Source organism: Bombina bombina, chromosome 2, assembly GCF_027579735.1.
Source record: "Bombina bombina isolate aBomBom1 chromosome 2, aBomBom1.pri, whole genome shotgun sequence".
Classification (NCBI taxonomy): Eukaryota; Metazoa; Chordata; class Amphibia; order Anura; family Bombinatoridae; genus Bombina; species Bombina bombina.
Genome location: NC_069500.1, coordinates 86,898,826 through 86,916,446, shown reverse-complemented (window position 1 = coordinate 86,916,446; position 17,621 = coordinate 86,898,826). Strand labels below are relative to the sequence as shown.

General features: G+C 37.8%; 1 protein-coding gene across 3 annotated transcripts in view; it reads right to left on the bottom strand.

Annotated features, from left to right (window-relative positions):
• The window catches only part of NEDD4L (NEDD4 like E3 ubiquitin protein ligase), an 826,963-nt gene extending 810,098 nt beyond the window's left edge, over nt 1–16,865 (bottom strand). For 2 of the 3 annotated variants that reach the window (XM_053701159.1, XM_053701160.1), the window contains exon 1: nt 16,545–16,864. In XM_053701159.1, coding sequence (XP_053557134.1) covers nt 16,545–16,589 — 45 coding nt within the window. In that variant the 5' untranslated portion in view covers nt 16,590–16,864. Of the gene's footprint in view, nt 1–16,544 lie in introns of all 3 variants that reach the window. The other variant, XM_053701158.1, reaches the window with a different exon arrangement.
• Between the last annotated feature and the right edge of the window lie 756 nt (nt 16,866–17,621).

Below are 17,621 nucleotides of genomic sequence, written 5' to 3'. Positions count from 1 at the left end.
AAAAAAAAATATATATATAAATGCAATTGATCATTTAAAAAAATATATTTTTCACATGTTCAATAGCTTGGTAAAACAAACTGATAATCAGCCAAACACATGGCGGCAACTCAATGCATTTAGCCATCTAGACGTGGTGAAGACAACTTGCTGAAGTTCAAACTGAGCATCAGAATGGGAAAGAAAGGGGATTTAAGTGACTTTGAACGTGGCATGGTTGTTGGTGCCAGACGGGCTGGTCTGAGTATTTAAAAAACTGCTGATCTACTGGGATTTTCACGCACAACCATCTCTAGGGTTTACAGAGAATGGTCCGAAAATATCCAGTGAGCGGCAGTTGTGTGTGGACGAAAATGCCTTGTTGATGTCAGAGGAGAATGGGAAGACTGGTTCGAAATGATAGAAAGGCAACAGTAACTCAAATAACCGGTCGTTACAACCAAGGTATGCAGAATACCATCTCTGAACGCACAACACATCGAACCTTGAAGCAGATGGGCTACAGCAGCAGAAGACCACACCGGGTGCCACTCCTGTCAGCTGACAACAGGAAACTGAGGCTACAATGTGTACAGGCTAACCAAAATTGGACAATAGAAGATAGGAAAATTGTTGCCTGGTATGATGAGTCTCAATTTCAGCTGCTACATTCAGATGGTAGGGTAAGAATTTGGCGTAAACAACATGAAAGCATGGATTTCTCCTGCCTTGTATCAATGGTTCAGGCTGGTGGTGTAATGGTGTTGGGAATATTTTCTTGGTACACTTTGGGCCCCTTAGTACCAATTGAGCATTGTTTAAACGCTACGGCCTGAGTATTGTTGCTGACCATGTCCATCCCTTTATGACTACAGTGTACCCATCTTCTGATGGCTACTTCCAGCAGGATAATGCACCATGTCACAAAGCTCAAATCATCTTAAACTGGTTTCTTGAACATGACAATGAGTTCACTGTACTCCAAAGGCCTCCACAGTCACCAGATCTCAATCCAATAGAGCACCTTTGGGATGCAGTGGAACAGGAGATTCGCATCATGGAAGCGCAGCCGACAAATCTGCAGCAACTGATGCTATCATGTCAATATGGTCCAAAATATCTGAGGAATGTTTCCAACACCTTGTTGAATCTATGCCATGAAGAATTAAGGCAGTTATGAAGGCAAAATGGGGTCCAAGCAATGTGTACCTAATAAAAGTGACCAGTGAAAGTATATCTTAATATTTTTAAGAGAAAAAAATAAATGATCAAGGACCTAAATATTTTTTAAATTTGATATATATTTTTTTTTATCTCTCAGTGAATGTATGTAGCCCTAGAGTGGTCAAGAGGACAACGAATAATGTGTCTGTCACATAGTGTGACAGCAGTCCTGACTTTCTATGTGGCTGCTTACAGTACAAAGCATCAGGCACTTCAGACTCATTAAATCAGTTTAAAGCCTTTTATAAGTCCATATGTACAAATCATTAAAGCATATTAGATACTAGATTACCCTTAAAAACATTTAAGAAATAAAACTAGTAACATTATTTTGCTACCCCATAACTATTTATAGATGTATATTTTGCTCAGTTCATCTAGCCAGATACAAAACCCTCATTTCAAATTGGATTACCTACACATCAAATCAAAACTTGATCCATCATATTCTCCTCCCCTTATTTATTATTGCATCCAATTGTGCGAGGGCTTGTCAATTACCCTGCACAGATCAGTCCACCACATCAGAGTCTTATGACTTAGCTTGCAGTTGCAGGGTCGCATAAGTGAGTCTGAACAGCAAGGGCTTCCAAGCAGCATGTGCAGCTTCAAAAAATGGAGGTGTTTGTATTATATATAGAGGAATTAAAATATTTTCATGCTGTGGTACAAGAATATAGAAAATATTGTTGTATTGGATCTGAGAATATAATTTTTTTTTTCAAATCTCATTTTTATTGTTGGTAAAGACAATATGTACACACACCAGAATACATTAGTACAATCGACTGTTACATTCCAATCATTTCCAACTGTAGACAAAATGTAACTGTTAGACAAGTTCAACATTCATTATAATTATACCTTCATAGTAAGAAACATCACTCACTAAGTCTAGGCCCATAGTTTATAACCCTTGTCAGTCAGCCTCCATGCATAAAGGTGACAATTGTTTCTGTGCATGTCCACATCCCCCCAACATTTAATTTTTATTTTAATTTAATAACCTAACAAACATAAACCTAACTAACTAACTCCAACATTAACTATCTATGACCCACGGAACTGGCATAGCCTTGGACGAGTATGGAGCCCAGCAGTGGCACGGAAAAAAAAAGGGGGGGTAAGGAAGGGGGGGGTGACTTACACACAAGTATGACCTTCTAGGTGTCTATTTAGTCTTGTTAGTTCTCTACGAATAGGTGTTCCCATTCTCCTCTCAGTCTGGCCTCCGTGAGTATGACAGAGTCCTTAAACGGTATTAAGATCAATCTTTGTATTTCTAATTCAAATGTTAAGATGAGTCTGCGCCATTTTCGTAAGAAGAGGCTCAGTCTATTTTGGACGTCCACTCTGACGTCCATTTGCTCTGTAAAGATTTGTAATTTCAGCAGATTTTTGAAGCCCTTGAAAGAGGGGCCTAACGTTTTTGTCCAGTGTTGTAATATACACTTCCTAGCCACTAACCCTATTAGACTCAGTATTGCATCACTGTGTTTATGATGTGTATCCCACTGCAACAACAGAATAGTTTCAGGACTTAATGTGAGTGGTATATGTAGTGTTTTATTAATCCAATATTGTATTCTACCCCAGTATTGCCTGATTGTAGGACATGCTCACATACAATGTAGGAGATTCGGAGATTCTATTGAGCATTTAGTACATCTGTTAGACCAACCGGGTGCACACTTTGCCATTGCTCTAGGTGTAAGATACGCTCTGTGTAGAATGCGCACCTGGGATTCCCTGAACACTGCAGACAACGTGACCTTTCTTGTTTTTTCCATGCAATCTCGTATTTCTTCCCCTGTCAGTTCCCCAAGCCCTTCTCGGACCCATCCATCTTGTATAGCCCTTTGTGAATCTGCTAGGCGGTGGTGTAGAAGTGTTTGGTATATCCCCGAGAGTGAGAATCTACCCATGTGATATAGTGATTGTGTAATACGGAAGGGGGATCCTTCCAAAACTCCGGGTTGTCTCTAGCCAGCGCTCCCACATAATGGCGTACATGAAGGAGAATATAAAATTTTATTGTAGAAGATAAATATATTCATTGGTGCAGCTACACTTTATACAACTGCTTCCCCACACTGGCAATAGCATGTGGTGAAAACTGACCATGTCTCAATAATCATAAAGCCACAATAATAGGATTAGAACAATTCAGATGCTCTAAAAAACAGCAACATGTCACAATGGATGTTGGAAACAGGAGAAAATGTATTTTCCAATTAAACTTCTGCACTTGCTGACATACAGCAGCACGTCTGTAATATGTCATTACCAGGTAACTGAATGGACATCATTACCGGCTTCCTATCCATGCTACACAGGAAATGGAAGGAGCAAATGGTTGCTAAGCAATGTACAACCACCAAACAAACTTTATCTATTCAATACAGAAGGAAGCTATTTAAGTGCAGCATTATAATTTTTTCTGCAAGAATGCACTTTAAAACATTACACAGAAGAGATTGTCCCATGCTGGCAGCAAAAGAGTTAACTTCTTCCCACATTATACAAAATGTATAGCATGGAGGTTACTTCAAAGTTACCTACTCCATGTTTTACTTTGCTAGAATTTTTGCTGTGCACAAATACAGTTTTAGGGCCCAACAAACAGCAAAACCATGTATTAAAAATTTCATTCTGAGCTGTATATTTAACCCTCATCATTCCTGGGTATAGATTTATATAGATGTCCCCCTCCATATTATACAAACATTTAAAAAAAATATCTGACCTATATCTGTAAGTTTAAGCCACAGATTATCTAAATATTTCTATATCAATCATAGATATTAATTTTAAAAGCAATAATGAAATATTACCATAAGCACAAAATTATTTTCCTCAATTGCTAAACACAAAATCCTCCATCATCACCTTATTTAAACACAATCCCAAATGCATGATGAATTAACGTGTTTGGCAGTCTGCGGGTTATCTCTGAGTATAGTCTTGGGTTAAGGGGTTAATGCTCTACTGTGCTCATACATAGCTCTAGATTAGTGTTGTCCAGCTTAATGCAGACGATAGCCGCCAGTTCTTTTTTTACACGTTGTGCGGTACTTTGGCTATAGTACCGCAAAACGTATATATACACGTCTGAGCTTCAGAAAGATCCAGCAGTCTCGGCTGTTAAGTTACAGCAGAAAGCTGGAGTTCCTGAGCTCACGGCATCTGCCTGAACATGGAACCGGAGCGTGATTGGTGCACTGGTTCCATATGAAGGCAGTTACCGGATCGTTACAGACAGTGACACCGTGTTTATCATTATCTATAACTATCATCTGCTGGTGACGGTGGTAGAAAATCCGTGAGGCAGGCAGGAGGTTCAGCAGTGGAGAGGAGAGGGAGTGGGATGGCCCTACACTACAGGAAAAAAAAAATATATATATATAGGGAAAGTGGGTGGGGGTCTCTAACCAACAATCGCTGGGGGGGGGGGACCACTCCACAAAAATAATATATATTTTTTATAAAATAGAAAATAAAAAAACTATAGAAACAGATAGCTGCCAGTACCTAAGATGGCAGACACTAGTTAGAGGGAGGAGGGTTAGATAGCTGCTTAGGAGGGATCAGGGAGGTTGGAGAGTAAGGGGGGATTCTACACTACAGACAATTATATATAGAATTGCCTTAAAACTTCATATAGGCAGACTGTCTACCAATACCTAATATGGTGGTGACCAGTGGGAGGTGAGGGAAGAGAGTCGTTTGGGAGGCGTCAGGTGAGGATCAGGGGGTGGGAGGCGTCAGGTGGGAGGGTAATCTCTACGCTAAAGCTAAAATGAATCTTACAAGCTACCTGATTAACCACTGTTGGTAATAGAATTGTGGTGCGCAGCTGCAATTAGTGGCATTCGAATTACCAAAAAGCAACGCAAAGCCATTCATGACTGCTATTTCTGAACAAAGTGGATCCCAGAGAAGCTTTTACAATCATGTGTGCCATGATTGCACAAGCAGTATGTAAATAATTTTAACGAGAAACCCAAAGTTTGTGAAAATGTTATCAATTGTTTTTAAAATGATTACATTTGGTGGTAAAATGGTGGCATGAAATATACCAAAATGGGCCTAGATCATTATCTTAGGCTGTCTACTTTAAAAATATATATAGTTTTGACAGGCAAATAAAAAATAAAAAAACAAGGCCCTATTTCTGTTTAAAAGGAGTGATAGCAAAAATGCTAAAAATTCTCCGGTACATTGGGCAAGTTCTTCTCTGAAAATCCCAGTAGTGAAGGGGTTAAGTATATTAATGCGTAAATGAGGAATTTGAGATTATATATATATATATATATATATATATATATATATATATATATATATATATATATATATATATATATATACACACACACATACACATACATACATACATACATACATACATACAGGTGGCCCTCGTTTTACAACGGTTCAATTTACACCGTTTCAGAATAACAACCTGTTTTTCCAGTCATGTGACTGCTATTGAAAAGCATTGAGAAGCAGTGCATTTATTAAAATAGCCAGTAGGTGGAGCTGTCCGCTTGTGTTGCAGCAAAGCCAATCAAGCTGAAATTAATCAGTTTAACCAGACCTGAGTTATCGAGCAGATTTCAAAGGAACAAGATCTTCCTGTCTAAAAATCAGTCCAGATTGGAATGCATAGAAAGAACTGTTTGCAGAAAAATATATAAAGAAATAATCAATGGCTCAAAGCCACTGCAGGAACAAACTGCAAAGGAAGAAAAGTGATTTAATGATTACACCACAGTTACAGAAGTATTAATTGGAAGCATTTTAGTTCCAAGCCCTATTCAGCTTGCATTTATTTTTAAATACCAGTTTTGTAGCATTGCAAGAACACCACCTAAGGAAACATATTCCTCTGTTGTTTTCGTCAGTTAAGATAAGAGAATAACCAGGAATACAGGATGACTGACTTTGGCCTTTCGACTGAAAGTAGTAAATCTGGTTTTTATTGTGAATTTTTTTGTGTGTCCATTAAGATCAAAATAGATGGTATGAAAAGCTGCCAAAGGCATTTACTTAGATCCTCAGTAGCACTACATGAACAGGTAGGAAATAAAATGACGACTAATCAGGATAAGGAGAATTGAATTCTTTTAATCAATAATTCAATGTATTCTAGTACATTTTTATTTTTTTGTTAATATTGATTCCTTGGGATCGAACAGCTTATTTGTTTTGCATATCAGTTATGAACTACATCTAAAAATTAAAAAAAATCCTTTAAAATGGCAAAATGTACAAAAAAAAATTTTTTTTTTGTAAAAACAAGGAGAGAGCCCCTGTGCAACAGACTCGAAAGAAAGATTTATTAAAACTAATAAAAGTGCAATAGATTAAAAAGAACTCACAAGATGATATTCTAAAACAGTCATACATCAACTGATCCCGGTATTCCTGCTCAGTTAGCTCAGAACTCTGACTGCTCCGGTTGCTGCCGAATAATTTGATTCCGAACACTAAGAGTGTCCGCCTAACGTCATCTGCTACGGGAGCTTTCTGGGATCAGTGTACATTTCCAGTCCTCAACGTGTTTCCTCTGCCAGTGTGGGCAGACTTCAGCAGAAGAAGAAAGGTGCATCCTTCTGAATTCTGTCAAGACAGACAGCAGAAATGCGTTAAGAATTGGAAATGTACACTGATCCCAGGGAGCTCCCGTAGCAGATGACGTCTGGCGGACACTCGGAATGGTCAGAATTCAATTAATCGGCAGCAACCAGAGGAGTCAAAGTAGGTACGTGGTGACATCACCGGCTCTCCCATGAAACCTGGGAGGACCGCCCACAAGACCACCAATGATCTCCAGACTGGAGTAAGGGGGTGTCGCCAAAAGCAGTGTTGATCGGCAATTCTCCTGCATGACGATAATGGCTCGTCATGCGCATTGAAGGGGTTAAAGGAGATACATTTTTAAAGTACACTGTTCCTTTAATGCTATATTGAAACAAATCTGTGAAAGCTATTATACCTTGCTGCTCTTTGACAGGATCAAAATTAAACTGCCATTATTTACAGAAAATGTCTCAAGCTGCAGGGGACAAGTTCTCAAGCAGAGAAACTGTCTGCCCACAATTTCCATTTATGATGCAGCATTACTTGGTGAAATGTAGGATTGCGCAAGAGCTCGCTAGTGCAGTACCTCCCCTTGCTCTCGTGCAACAAACTGCACGAGAGCAAGGCTTGTCAATCGAAACAAGCAAGCAAGTTCAGGGTGATTTTTTCCCACCACCAGGAATTGCTTCTTAAATTTGTGGTTGTGAGTTTGCTCATAAGTAAATGCAGCTTGATAAATTGCCCTTATGTAACAGCATGCATTTTGGGATATACTAAATAATCACCTATCCTTATGGCTGCTCACAATAATCAGCCCATTAAAGGAATAGTGTACTGTAAATAGTCATTTCCTTTCATGTGTACCCAGTGATTAAAATTTACCAGCTGGTGTATTAAATTGTTTTGCATACAGCCCTTTTCCCTTTATTTTGTCATTTGAGATAGCCGTTTTTGTCTGTTGAAACCGCCCCCTACATTGAAAATATGAATATATTAGTGTGCTATGAAGAAAGGTTATATAAACAGAGCTTACAGTAAATTAAGTTTAAATTAACCTCCCAGTATGAGCTGAAGATACATTTTTGTATCGGAAGTAGCTAGTTTTGCTCATTGAACACCCCAGCTTTCATTAGCATTTCAATACACAAATATTAAAATTTGTGTACAAAATGAGATTGGATCTTTTGACAGACTTGCATTTCAGGCAATTAGTGCTATTAAATAACTCCACTGGTGTGAGCATAATGTTATTTATATGCAACACATGAACTAACGCCCTCTAGCTGTGAAAAACAGTCAAGTGCATTCAGATAAGAGGCAGCGTTCAAGGGCTTAGAAATTAGCATATGAGCCTACCTAGGTTTAGCTTTCAACTAAGAACAACAAGAGAACAAAGCAAATTTTATGATAAAAGTAAATTAGAAAGTTGTTTAAAATGACATGCCCTATTAGAATCATGAAAGTTTAATTTGGACTTTACTATCCCTTTCAGTATAACAAGTCATTTACAACATATTAAACTGATGTTAAACCCAAGTGTATAAAAAACGTAAGGATTTACAATCACTAAAAATAAACATGAGTTTCTCTCATCAGTTTGTAAAAAACAGCATTACATTCACCTTAGCGTTCGGAAAGCATCTCTCTAACAGAGCGCCTCCGGCCGCCCACGGCACAGTGCTTTCTTCAATGAGGTGACGTTTCCACCTCTAGACCAATAGCCGACATCCTTGCACAGCTAGAGGTCTAAACGTCACCTTATTGGAGAAGAGCGCTGTGCTGTGGGCGGCCGGAGGCGCTCTGTTAGAGATATGCTTTCCCAACAGCTAGGGCGAGTGTAACGCTGTTTTTTACAAAACGATGAGAGAAACTCAAGTTTATTTTTAGTAAAGATAAATCCTAGCGTTTGTACTACGCTTGGATTTACCATCACTTTAAAGGAAAACTAGCTTTATAGTACACAGTCCCATTAACAATCTTCTTAGTCCAACCTAAATAAATATATCACATTTGTATCAGTGTAAAATGTGGCCCACCCAACAACAATAAACCAGTTTCACTGGCCCATCACATTAACCTATCATAGCCCCCTTCATGACCCCGCAATGCAAAGATGCCAAACACTCAAGGTGCCCCCAGTACATATGGATGTGTTACACAATTGCTTTTTCCAGTAGAGACAATACTATGTTTGAGATCTGACAAGGAAGAAGAAATGTGTCCCCTTTGTGCGTACAAAGCAATCAAATCACTATCACCTAGTGTTGCACCATGAAAGGAGGGTGAAAGGTCAAGTTGCATAAGTCTTGTCTCATCACTAAATCTCAGACTCACAGCTGATGTTTCTTCATTCAATCCCTTCAATTACATCAGTGCAGGCTGGGGATTGTGTGTTATTTCCACTATATAACAACATATGTTGTTTTATAACAGTATATAAAGTCATTCCGTCTTATTTTGTAAAAATGTCAGGGTAAAAACTTGCAGGATCCTAAATCCTAATAAAAATATTTGTGCAGCTTATGTTTAAAATTCTGCATGTTAATGTGCTATAAATCATTTTTAGCATAAGAGCAAAGGTTGTGTGTAAAAATATGTGCAAAACCTTATTTACAATATATATATATTTGGTTTGTAGGTGTATGCACTCTCAACATCTGTCTTCAACTGCCAGGGTGCTATATAGTTATGTCAATAATTTCAAAGTTAGAATAAGCACTCACTGGACGGCTGAAGTCCAGTGAGTGCTTATTCTAACTTTGAAATGATATATATATATATATATATATATATCTATGTGTGTGTGTGTATGTGTGTATGTGTGTGTATGTGCGTGTGCGTGTGTCGCCTGTATGTTCACTGCTTGTAATTAAAATTATTAAAATACAACTGGAGTGCTGCAGTCTACATTCGATATATATATATATATATGTGTGTGTGTGTGTGTGTGTGTGTGTGTGTCGCCTGTATGTTCACTGCTTGTAATTAAAATTATTAAAATACAACTGGAGTGCTGCAGTCTACATTCGATATATATATGTGTGTGTGTGTGTGCGCGTCGCCTGTATGTTCACTGCTTGTAATTAAAATTATTAAAATACAACTGGAGTGCTGCAGTCTACATTCGATATATATATGTGTGTGTGTGTGTGTATAGCACTTCGGAATCTGTTGGCGCTCTACAAATAACCAATAATAAGTGTGTGTGTGTATATATATATATAATAGATATAGCACACGGATTTTAAGCAACTTTCTAATTTATCTCTTACCACGTTTTAATCTTGTTATCCTTTTTGGAAAAGCAGGAAGGAGAGCTCAGGAAGAGTACATGTGTCTGCAGCACTAGATGGCAGCAGTTTTACAAGAGTGTTATTCATTAGCAAGAGCACTAGATGGCAGCAGTTTTACAAGAGTGTTATTCATTAGCAGGAGCACTAGATGGCAGCAGTTTTACAACAGTGTTATACATTAGGGAAGAGCACTAGATGGCAGCAGTTTTACAAGATTGTTATTCATTAGCAGTAGCACTAGATGGCAGCAGTTTTACAAGAGTGTTATTCATTAGCAAGAGCACTAGATGGCAGCAGTTTTACAAGAGTGTTATTCATTAGCAAGAGCACTAGATGGCAGCAGTTTTACAAGAGTGTTATTCATTAGCAGGAGCACTAGATGGCAGCAGTTTTACAACAGTGTTATACATTATCGAAGAGCACTAGATGGCAGCAGTTTTACAAGAGTGTTATTCATTAGCAGGAGCACTAGATGGCAGCAGTTTTACAACAGTGTTATACATTAGGGAAGAGCACTAGATGGCAGCAGTTTTACAAGAGTGTTATTCATTAGCAGGAGCACTAGATGGCAGCAGTTTTACAAGAGTGTTATTCATTAGCAGGAGCACTAGATGGCAGCAGTTTTACAAGAGTGTTATTCATTAGCAGGAGCACTAGATGGCAGCAGTTTTACAAGAGTGTTATTCATTAGCAGGAGCACTAGATGGCAGCAGTTTTACAAGAGTGTTATTCATTAGCAGGAGCACTAGATGGCAGCAGTTTTACAAGAGTGTTATTCATTAGCAGGAGCACTAGATGGCAGCAGTTTTACAAGAGTGTTATTCATTAGCAGGAGCACTAGATGGCAGCAGTTTTACAAGAGTGTTATTCATTAGCAGGAGCACTAAATGGCAGCAGATTTACAAGAGTGTTATACATTAGCAAGAGCACTAGATGGCAGCAGTTTTACAAGAGTGTTATTCATTAGCAGGAGCACAAAATGGCAGCAGTTTTACAAGAGTGTTATTCATTAGCAGGAGCACTAGATGGCAGCAGTTTTACAAGAGTGTTATTCATTAGCAGGAGCACTAGATGGCAGCAGTTTTACAAGAGTGTTATACATTAGGGAAGACCACTAGATGGCAGCACTATTTCCTGTCATGTAATGCTTCAGACATGTGCACGCTACCTATCCAGATATCTCTTCAACAAAGAGTAACACAGGAACAAGGCAAATTTAATAACAGAAGTGTATTTTTTTCAGTTGTATGCTGTGTCAGTATTGTGAAAGAAAATATTTTGGGTTTCATGTCCATTTAAAGGGATATTAACCTCTTCCCGACGTTAGGACGTTCCTTGCCGTCCTAACTGCGCTGGGCTTTAGTGCCGTTAGGACAGCATGGAACGTCCTAACAATTTGGCTGTACTTAAAGGGACAGTAAACCTAAAAAATAATGTTATATAATTCTGCACATAGTGCAGAATTATATAACATTATTTTACTGCTATAGTTATAAAAGCCTTTTTTCCCTTTTAATATTTAAAAAAAATGCCGCTTTTACAGACCCGCTCTCTGCTCTCTGCTGAGCGGGTCTATTTTTTTTAGTCAGCGCATCGGGCCAGCTGTATAGTCACAGCCCGGCCTGACCGCGCCATAACATTAAGTGAAGCTCGCTCCTGCTGTCATAGAGAGCAGGAGCGAGATGCACTTAGTCTTATGGCGCGGTCGGGCCGGGCTGTGACTATACAGCTGGCCCGATGCGCTGACTAAAAAAAACAGACCCGCTCAGCAGAGAGCGGGTCTGTAAAAGGGAAAAAAGGCTTTTATAACTATAGCACTAAAATAATGTTATATAATTCTGCACTATGTGCAGAATTATATAACATTATTTTAGGTTTACTGACACTTTAAGCCAATGTCGCTTTGCCAATGGGATCGCGATCTGGAGGGCGTGCCTAGCGTCATAGGGATGCCCCCTGACCCAATTCCATCATTGAAATCTTGCGATTGTGTGATTTCAATTTGTGTACATCGGAATTGTTTAAAAAATTAGCAAATAGGGCTCAATATATCAAGTGACAGCGGTCAGGGGTGTACATATGCGCCCCTGTCCACCGCAGCTCGCCCCCTGCCACACAGCCAATCACACGCAGGCAGGAGCTGTCTGGTCGGGTGAGACCTGAGTGATTGAAATAACCAAAACAGTTATATTAATGTACTTTTTACCTCTGTGACTACCTTGTATCTAGGAACCTTCTTCCAGCCCCCTGATCACATGACTGTGACTGTTTATTATCTATTGTCTTAAATTTAGCATTGTATTGTGCTAGATCTTAAATAACTTTCTGTGCCTGAACACAGTGTTATCTATATAGCCCACGTGTACTTTCTGTCTCTTTGTGTTGAAAAGAGATTTATAAAGCATGTGATAAGAGGCAGCCCTCAAAGGCTTAGAAATTAGCATATGAGCCTACCTAGGTTTAGTTTAAACTAAGAATACCAAGAGAAAAAAGCAAAATTTGATGATAAAAGTAAATTGGAAAGTCAATTAAAATTAAAAGTCCTATCTGAATAATGAAAGTTTAATTTATACTTGACTGTCCCTTTAAACTCCTCAGAGGGGGAGAAGAGTTGGGGAAGCAGTGGTCTCATGATGTCTACTTGATAAATACAGACTGCAGGTTCTCTTGTGAGAACCTGTAGTCGAAGACAGGCGAAGTGCTTGATAAATCGAGCCCTTGGTGTAGCGCCTGCCCCCGTGTGATAAGAGTAGAGAATTCTGAAAACCTAAGTTTGCTCTGTCAGTTCTGGGCATGAGCAAATCTGACTCCCTGATATCTAGTCTATTTACTAGCCTAGAAGTTTTATGACACCATGCTAAGATAAACCTTCCTGCAAAGGCATCCCCCTCCATGTAGGACTCTGACAGGAAGTAAAAGACACTACACAGATGTAGTATAAAAAATAAATAAATGGTAAAATACATTTAAACAGATGAATAATACACATTGCAATGCTTTCTATTAAAAAAGACATGAAATCCAAAACTCTTCCTCAATAATTAAACTACAGCCTACTATTTTAAACATCTTTCCAATTGACTTCTATTATATAATTTGCTTAGTTCTCTTGATACCTTTTGTTGAAAAATATACCTGGGTAGACTCATGAGCTGGGTGCTAGTCACACATAAATACCCCTTATCATTGGATTACCAAAGTGTTCCATTAGCTCCCAAGTAGTGCATTGCTGCTTCTTCATCAAAGGATACCAAGAGAATGAAGCAAAATCGCTAATAGAAGTAAATTGGAAAGTTGTTTAAAGATGTATGTTCTATCACAACCATGAAAGAAAAAAATTGGTTTTCACAACCCTTTAAGTATACCAACTGCTTAGTATTTTTTTTAATACAACAATGAAACTGTTTAATATCCCTTTAAGCTGCACCTTAGCACCACAGATATGTCCTTTAGCAATTTCTCTGAGAATGTTTCCCTGGTTTTTAAACTACATTTGAATGTACCAACCGTGTTAGTAGTTATTAAAATACAACTTTCCCTAAACAATGATGTAATGTTTAACAGCAGGAAGTACGTTTAGTTTCACCTAGCTAGAATATTTCTTCACAAACCAGAAATCCTCTTCCTCAAACTTGTTTTCTTATGAAGGGAATTCAGCAATAGGTACAAAGTGTTGCTTAGGTCAAACTGCATATTTTTTATTATTATTATTATTATTTGTAATTAACCCTGAAACGTCTTGTCTTGCTGTGGAATGCAATAATTTCTTTCTCTGCCAGTCAATAAGTGAATGTAAAGGGGGAAAAATTAGACTGAAAAGATTTCAGGCGAGGTCATTCATTCTCTTCCAAACCACATATTTTATTGACTTGCTAAACAAGGCAGCATTCAGAACACATTACCAGGTATTTAAACAGAATAAAAGTTTTTATTAAATCCCCTGCACATGTTCACAAAATATAAATTCATAAGCACATTAACTGGAATGCATCTTAAAGTTACAATATTTTTTTTTTCTTTCATGATGCAGCCAGAAAAACTTTCCAAAGTGTTTCTATGTAATTTGTTCTGTTCTCTTTATACACTTTGTTGAAAAGCATTCCTAGGTAGGCTCAGAAGCTGCTAATTGGTGGCTGCATTTATATGCCTCGTCATTGGCTTTCAGCTAGCTGCCAGTAGCGTATTGCTGTGCCTTCAACAAAGGATACCAAAAGAATGAAGCAAATTAGATAAAAGAAGTAACTTGGAAAGTTGTTCAAAAATGTATGTTCTATTCAAAACATAAAAGAAAAAAATTGGGGTTTTATGTCCCTTCAATATCAACACATTGCTTATAATTAAATACAGTATATTTAAAATATGCACTTTGAAATGCACCTGAATAGCAAATAAAATATAAGAATGGTAGCATCTTAAACCTAAATGAATCTGAGACCTGTGTGCTTTCAGCAATCCCCTTAAAGGGACAGCAAACACCTTGAGATTTTTATATAACATGTTTAGTTATGAACAATTTTACAATATAATTGAATTATCTATCCTCCCCCCTTACCACTGAATATTGTGCAATTTCTAATACTTAGAACATAAAAAACACCCTCCTATATCTCTGCCTAGCTGGCTTTAACTGATAACTGCTAAATATTAACTTTATGACTGTGGCTGGCTAGCCTTGTTTTCTGCAAACTAACACCCTTATTGGCTCCTCCAAATAATGCAGATGGTGGAGTCTGGCAGTGACTACTGAAAAATATCTGCAGTAAAAATAATGTTTATTTGTTTTAAAAATGTTAAGACTTGGCTGATATGTTATTCTATAGAAGCAATACAGAAATGTTTTGTAATTACAAGGTGTCCCTTTAAAATGTCTTTAAACGCCTATTGCTTTTATGTGAAGAATAAAAAATGGTACTTGTCACACAATCCCTAACATGGCCAAAAAAGCTAAATCTGTAGCCTAGATTTTCAAAATGCTGCAAAATTACATAAACCAGGTATTTGATTTGTAGCATTTGCTGGCTACACAATTTGTTTTTTGGCCAAATGGGCAAAGCACAATTTTTACACAAAAGAAAGAAGTTTTTTTAATGTCCCTTTCAGTTGGGAGAAAATAATTTAGACAATTATTGTGATTTATAACAAGGGATGAGTAAAAATAGAAGAAAAAAATATATATTGAAACTACCAATCGCTGCTTACTTGTGCACAGCTAATCCCTAGGGGTTAATTGCTCATTCTCCAATGACAACTCCTGCAATTCTACAGGTCGATAGAGACACACCTCCACATGCATGAAAAATAAGCAAGATTTTATGGTGGCCAACACCCTTAATTTAAAAAAAAAATGTAATAGTGACGAGTGAAAAATGGCTTTAATTTCCCTTTATTAAAGTAGTAAAGATGTCCAAAGCAATTAATTGTCATGTCATAAAGAATGGGGACAGTGGGTGAAAATACCTTAAATGCTAAAAAAAAACAACAACCTTATTTGCCAATATGTTCATATACAGTTTTATATTGATTACATAGGGGTTGTCACTTATATACATACAAGAAATTGGAGGTGCAACTTTCAAAAGTACACTGCAAAAAATAAGAAAACTCTACAAAATCAATAGAACACTGAAGTAGTGATCATCTTGTGATACCAACAAATCCATCCAATATATAACACCTGAGCATCAGCTAACACTACTCAGCACTTCAACACAACATACATCCTTCTCCTAGCACAAACACATAGGTAAAAAATAATAATGCATTGAACTGATTTCTGCAACCTATATACCTAGGTGTCTGAACACTCCCTGCACATTGGAGCAGAATCACAGCCACTCCCCTTTGCTTGAAGCATGTCATACTCTCCAAATAATTGGCAATATGTTTTTAAATGCCCAGATGGGAATGTTTACCAGTGGCAAAGCAAAGGTTAAAAAAAAAATCACAATATTACAGGATCTACACATTTTATAGTAGTGAAAATGGCAGCAGGAGGGTGTGATTTAACTTAAAAGAAAAAAAAACACCTGCAAGTATCTAGATCAACAATAGATAAACCACCATATAGATCCTTAGTAATTCAATTCTAAAGTCCACATGTCATTTCATATTATAAAGTTGCTCATTGGGTATAATCGAAGTTATTGGATAAAAAAATAAATGACAATTTTACCAGATCATGTATTTGCAGCAAATCATTCATTATGTCAGTCATCTGAGTATTAGATAACTGAGTTGTAAACAACAACAACATCTGTATACGAATAAACCTAGGTACAATCTAGTTCTACTATCAGGAACTCAGATGAATACAACTGTAATTTAATCCATACAATAATGCAGATAAATATGCAGTGAATGCTGTGCAAGTACAGAGGAATCACTGATCTGCGATTAACCCTTCATTGCCATATCAAAATGCATCAAAATACGAAAAAAAGAGAAATAACCCAGTTAAGTACTTACTTCATCTTCTGAAAGTCCATAAACTGGTTCGAGCACGGTCGCCATGGGCTAGTTGCTGCGGGGGTTACAAGCACTGGATTCCTAACATATACAGATTTCTGGAGATTCCCAGGTTATGATCAGAATATATAAGAACAATAGCAAAGGCTGATCCAAAAACAATAAAAAGGCAGGCAGGATTAAAAAGATGAATATTCCCTGTGCGGATGCCAATGCAGGCTGGGTGTGCACTTAGATCCCAGAACACACTGAATCACAGGCAATAGAAACACCTCCACATTGATCAGCACTGACCTCCTCCCACCTAGGGCTTCCTTTCTGCCTGAGCCTCAGCTCTCACACAAGCCCAGTCTCCGGCAAGTACAGGCTGGGGGAGGAGGAGTGAGCAGTCAGCCTTCCCTACCCACCCTGGCTTGTTGCAATCAGCCGGGATCAGCAGCCCCAGCCCAGGGAGGCGTGGAGAGCACCACTGCCACCCAATGAGCAGGGGGTAAGCAGCTACCAGGTTCGGTTGACTTGGTTTTGGCAACCTTTGGTACCGTTGTAGCATAGAACAAGACAGAGGGAAATCTGATAACTTGTATCAATCAGTTTCATGGATTATTCAAATGTGTTTGTTCTGACAGCTCAATGCACAAATGCGATGATGTCTGGAATTTAAAATCTACTTTACAAACACTGCACAGCATTTAGGTGATAAGTTAATGCCTAGTGATGAATTGTATTTGTAAATAAGTCTATAGTGAGCAATTAAAATCCTACTTTCTATTTTTTTTTTAAATAAACAAATATGACCAGTTCAGCAGCGCCCCTTAGTGGTAGACTATATAAATTGTGCTTTGTGAAACTACATTTATTTTGACGCCTATAATAATCAGTCTTTTTAGAGCTTTTCAAACCTAAGCAATTTGTTCTGAAAACCAAATGCTTAATTCATGACAAGCGACTTCCAGAGTGAAATGATTTTTTTTTTTATTTAAAACATGATAGAAAATATGCGTCTATTATTTAAACTAACGTGTTGTAATCGGAAATGAAGGGCCTTGAAAGTTTTTAAACACAAAAGGAATTTGAGAG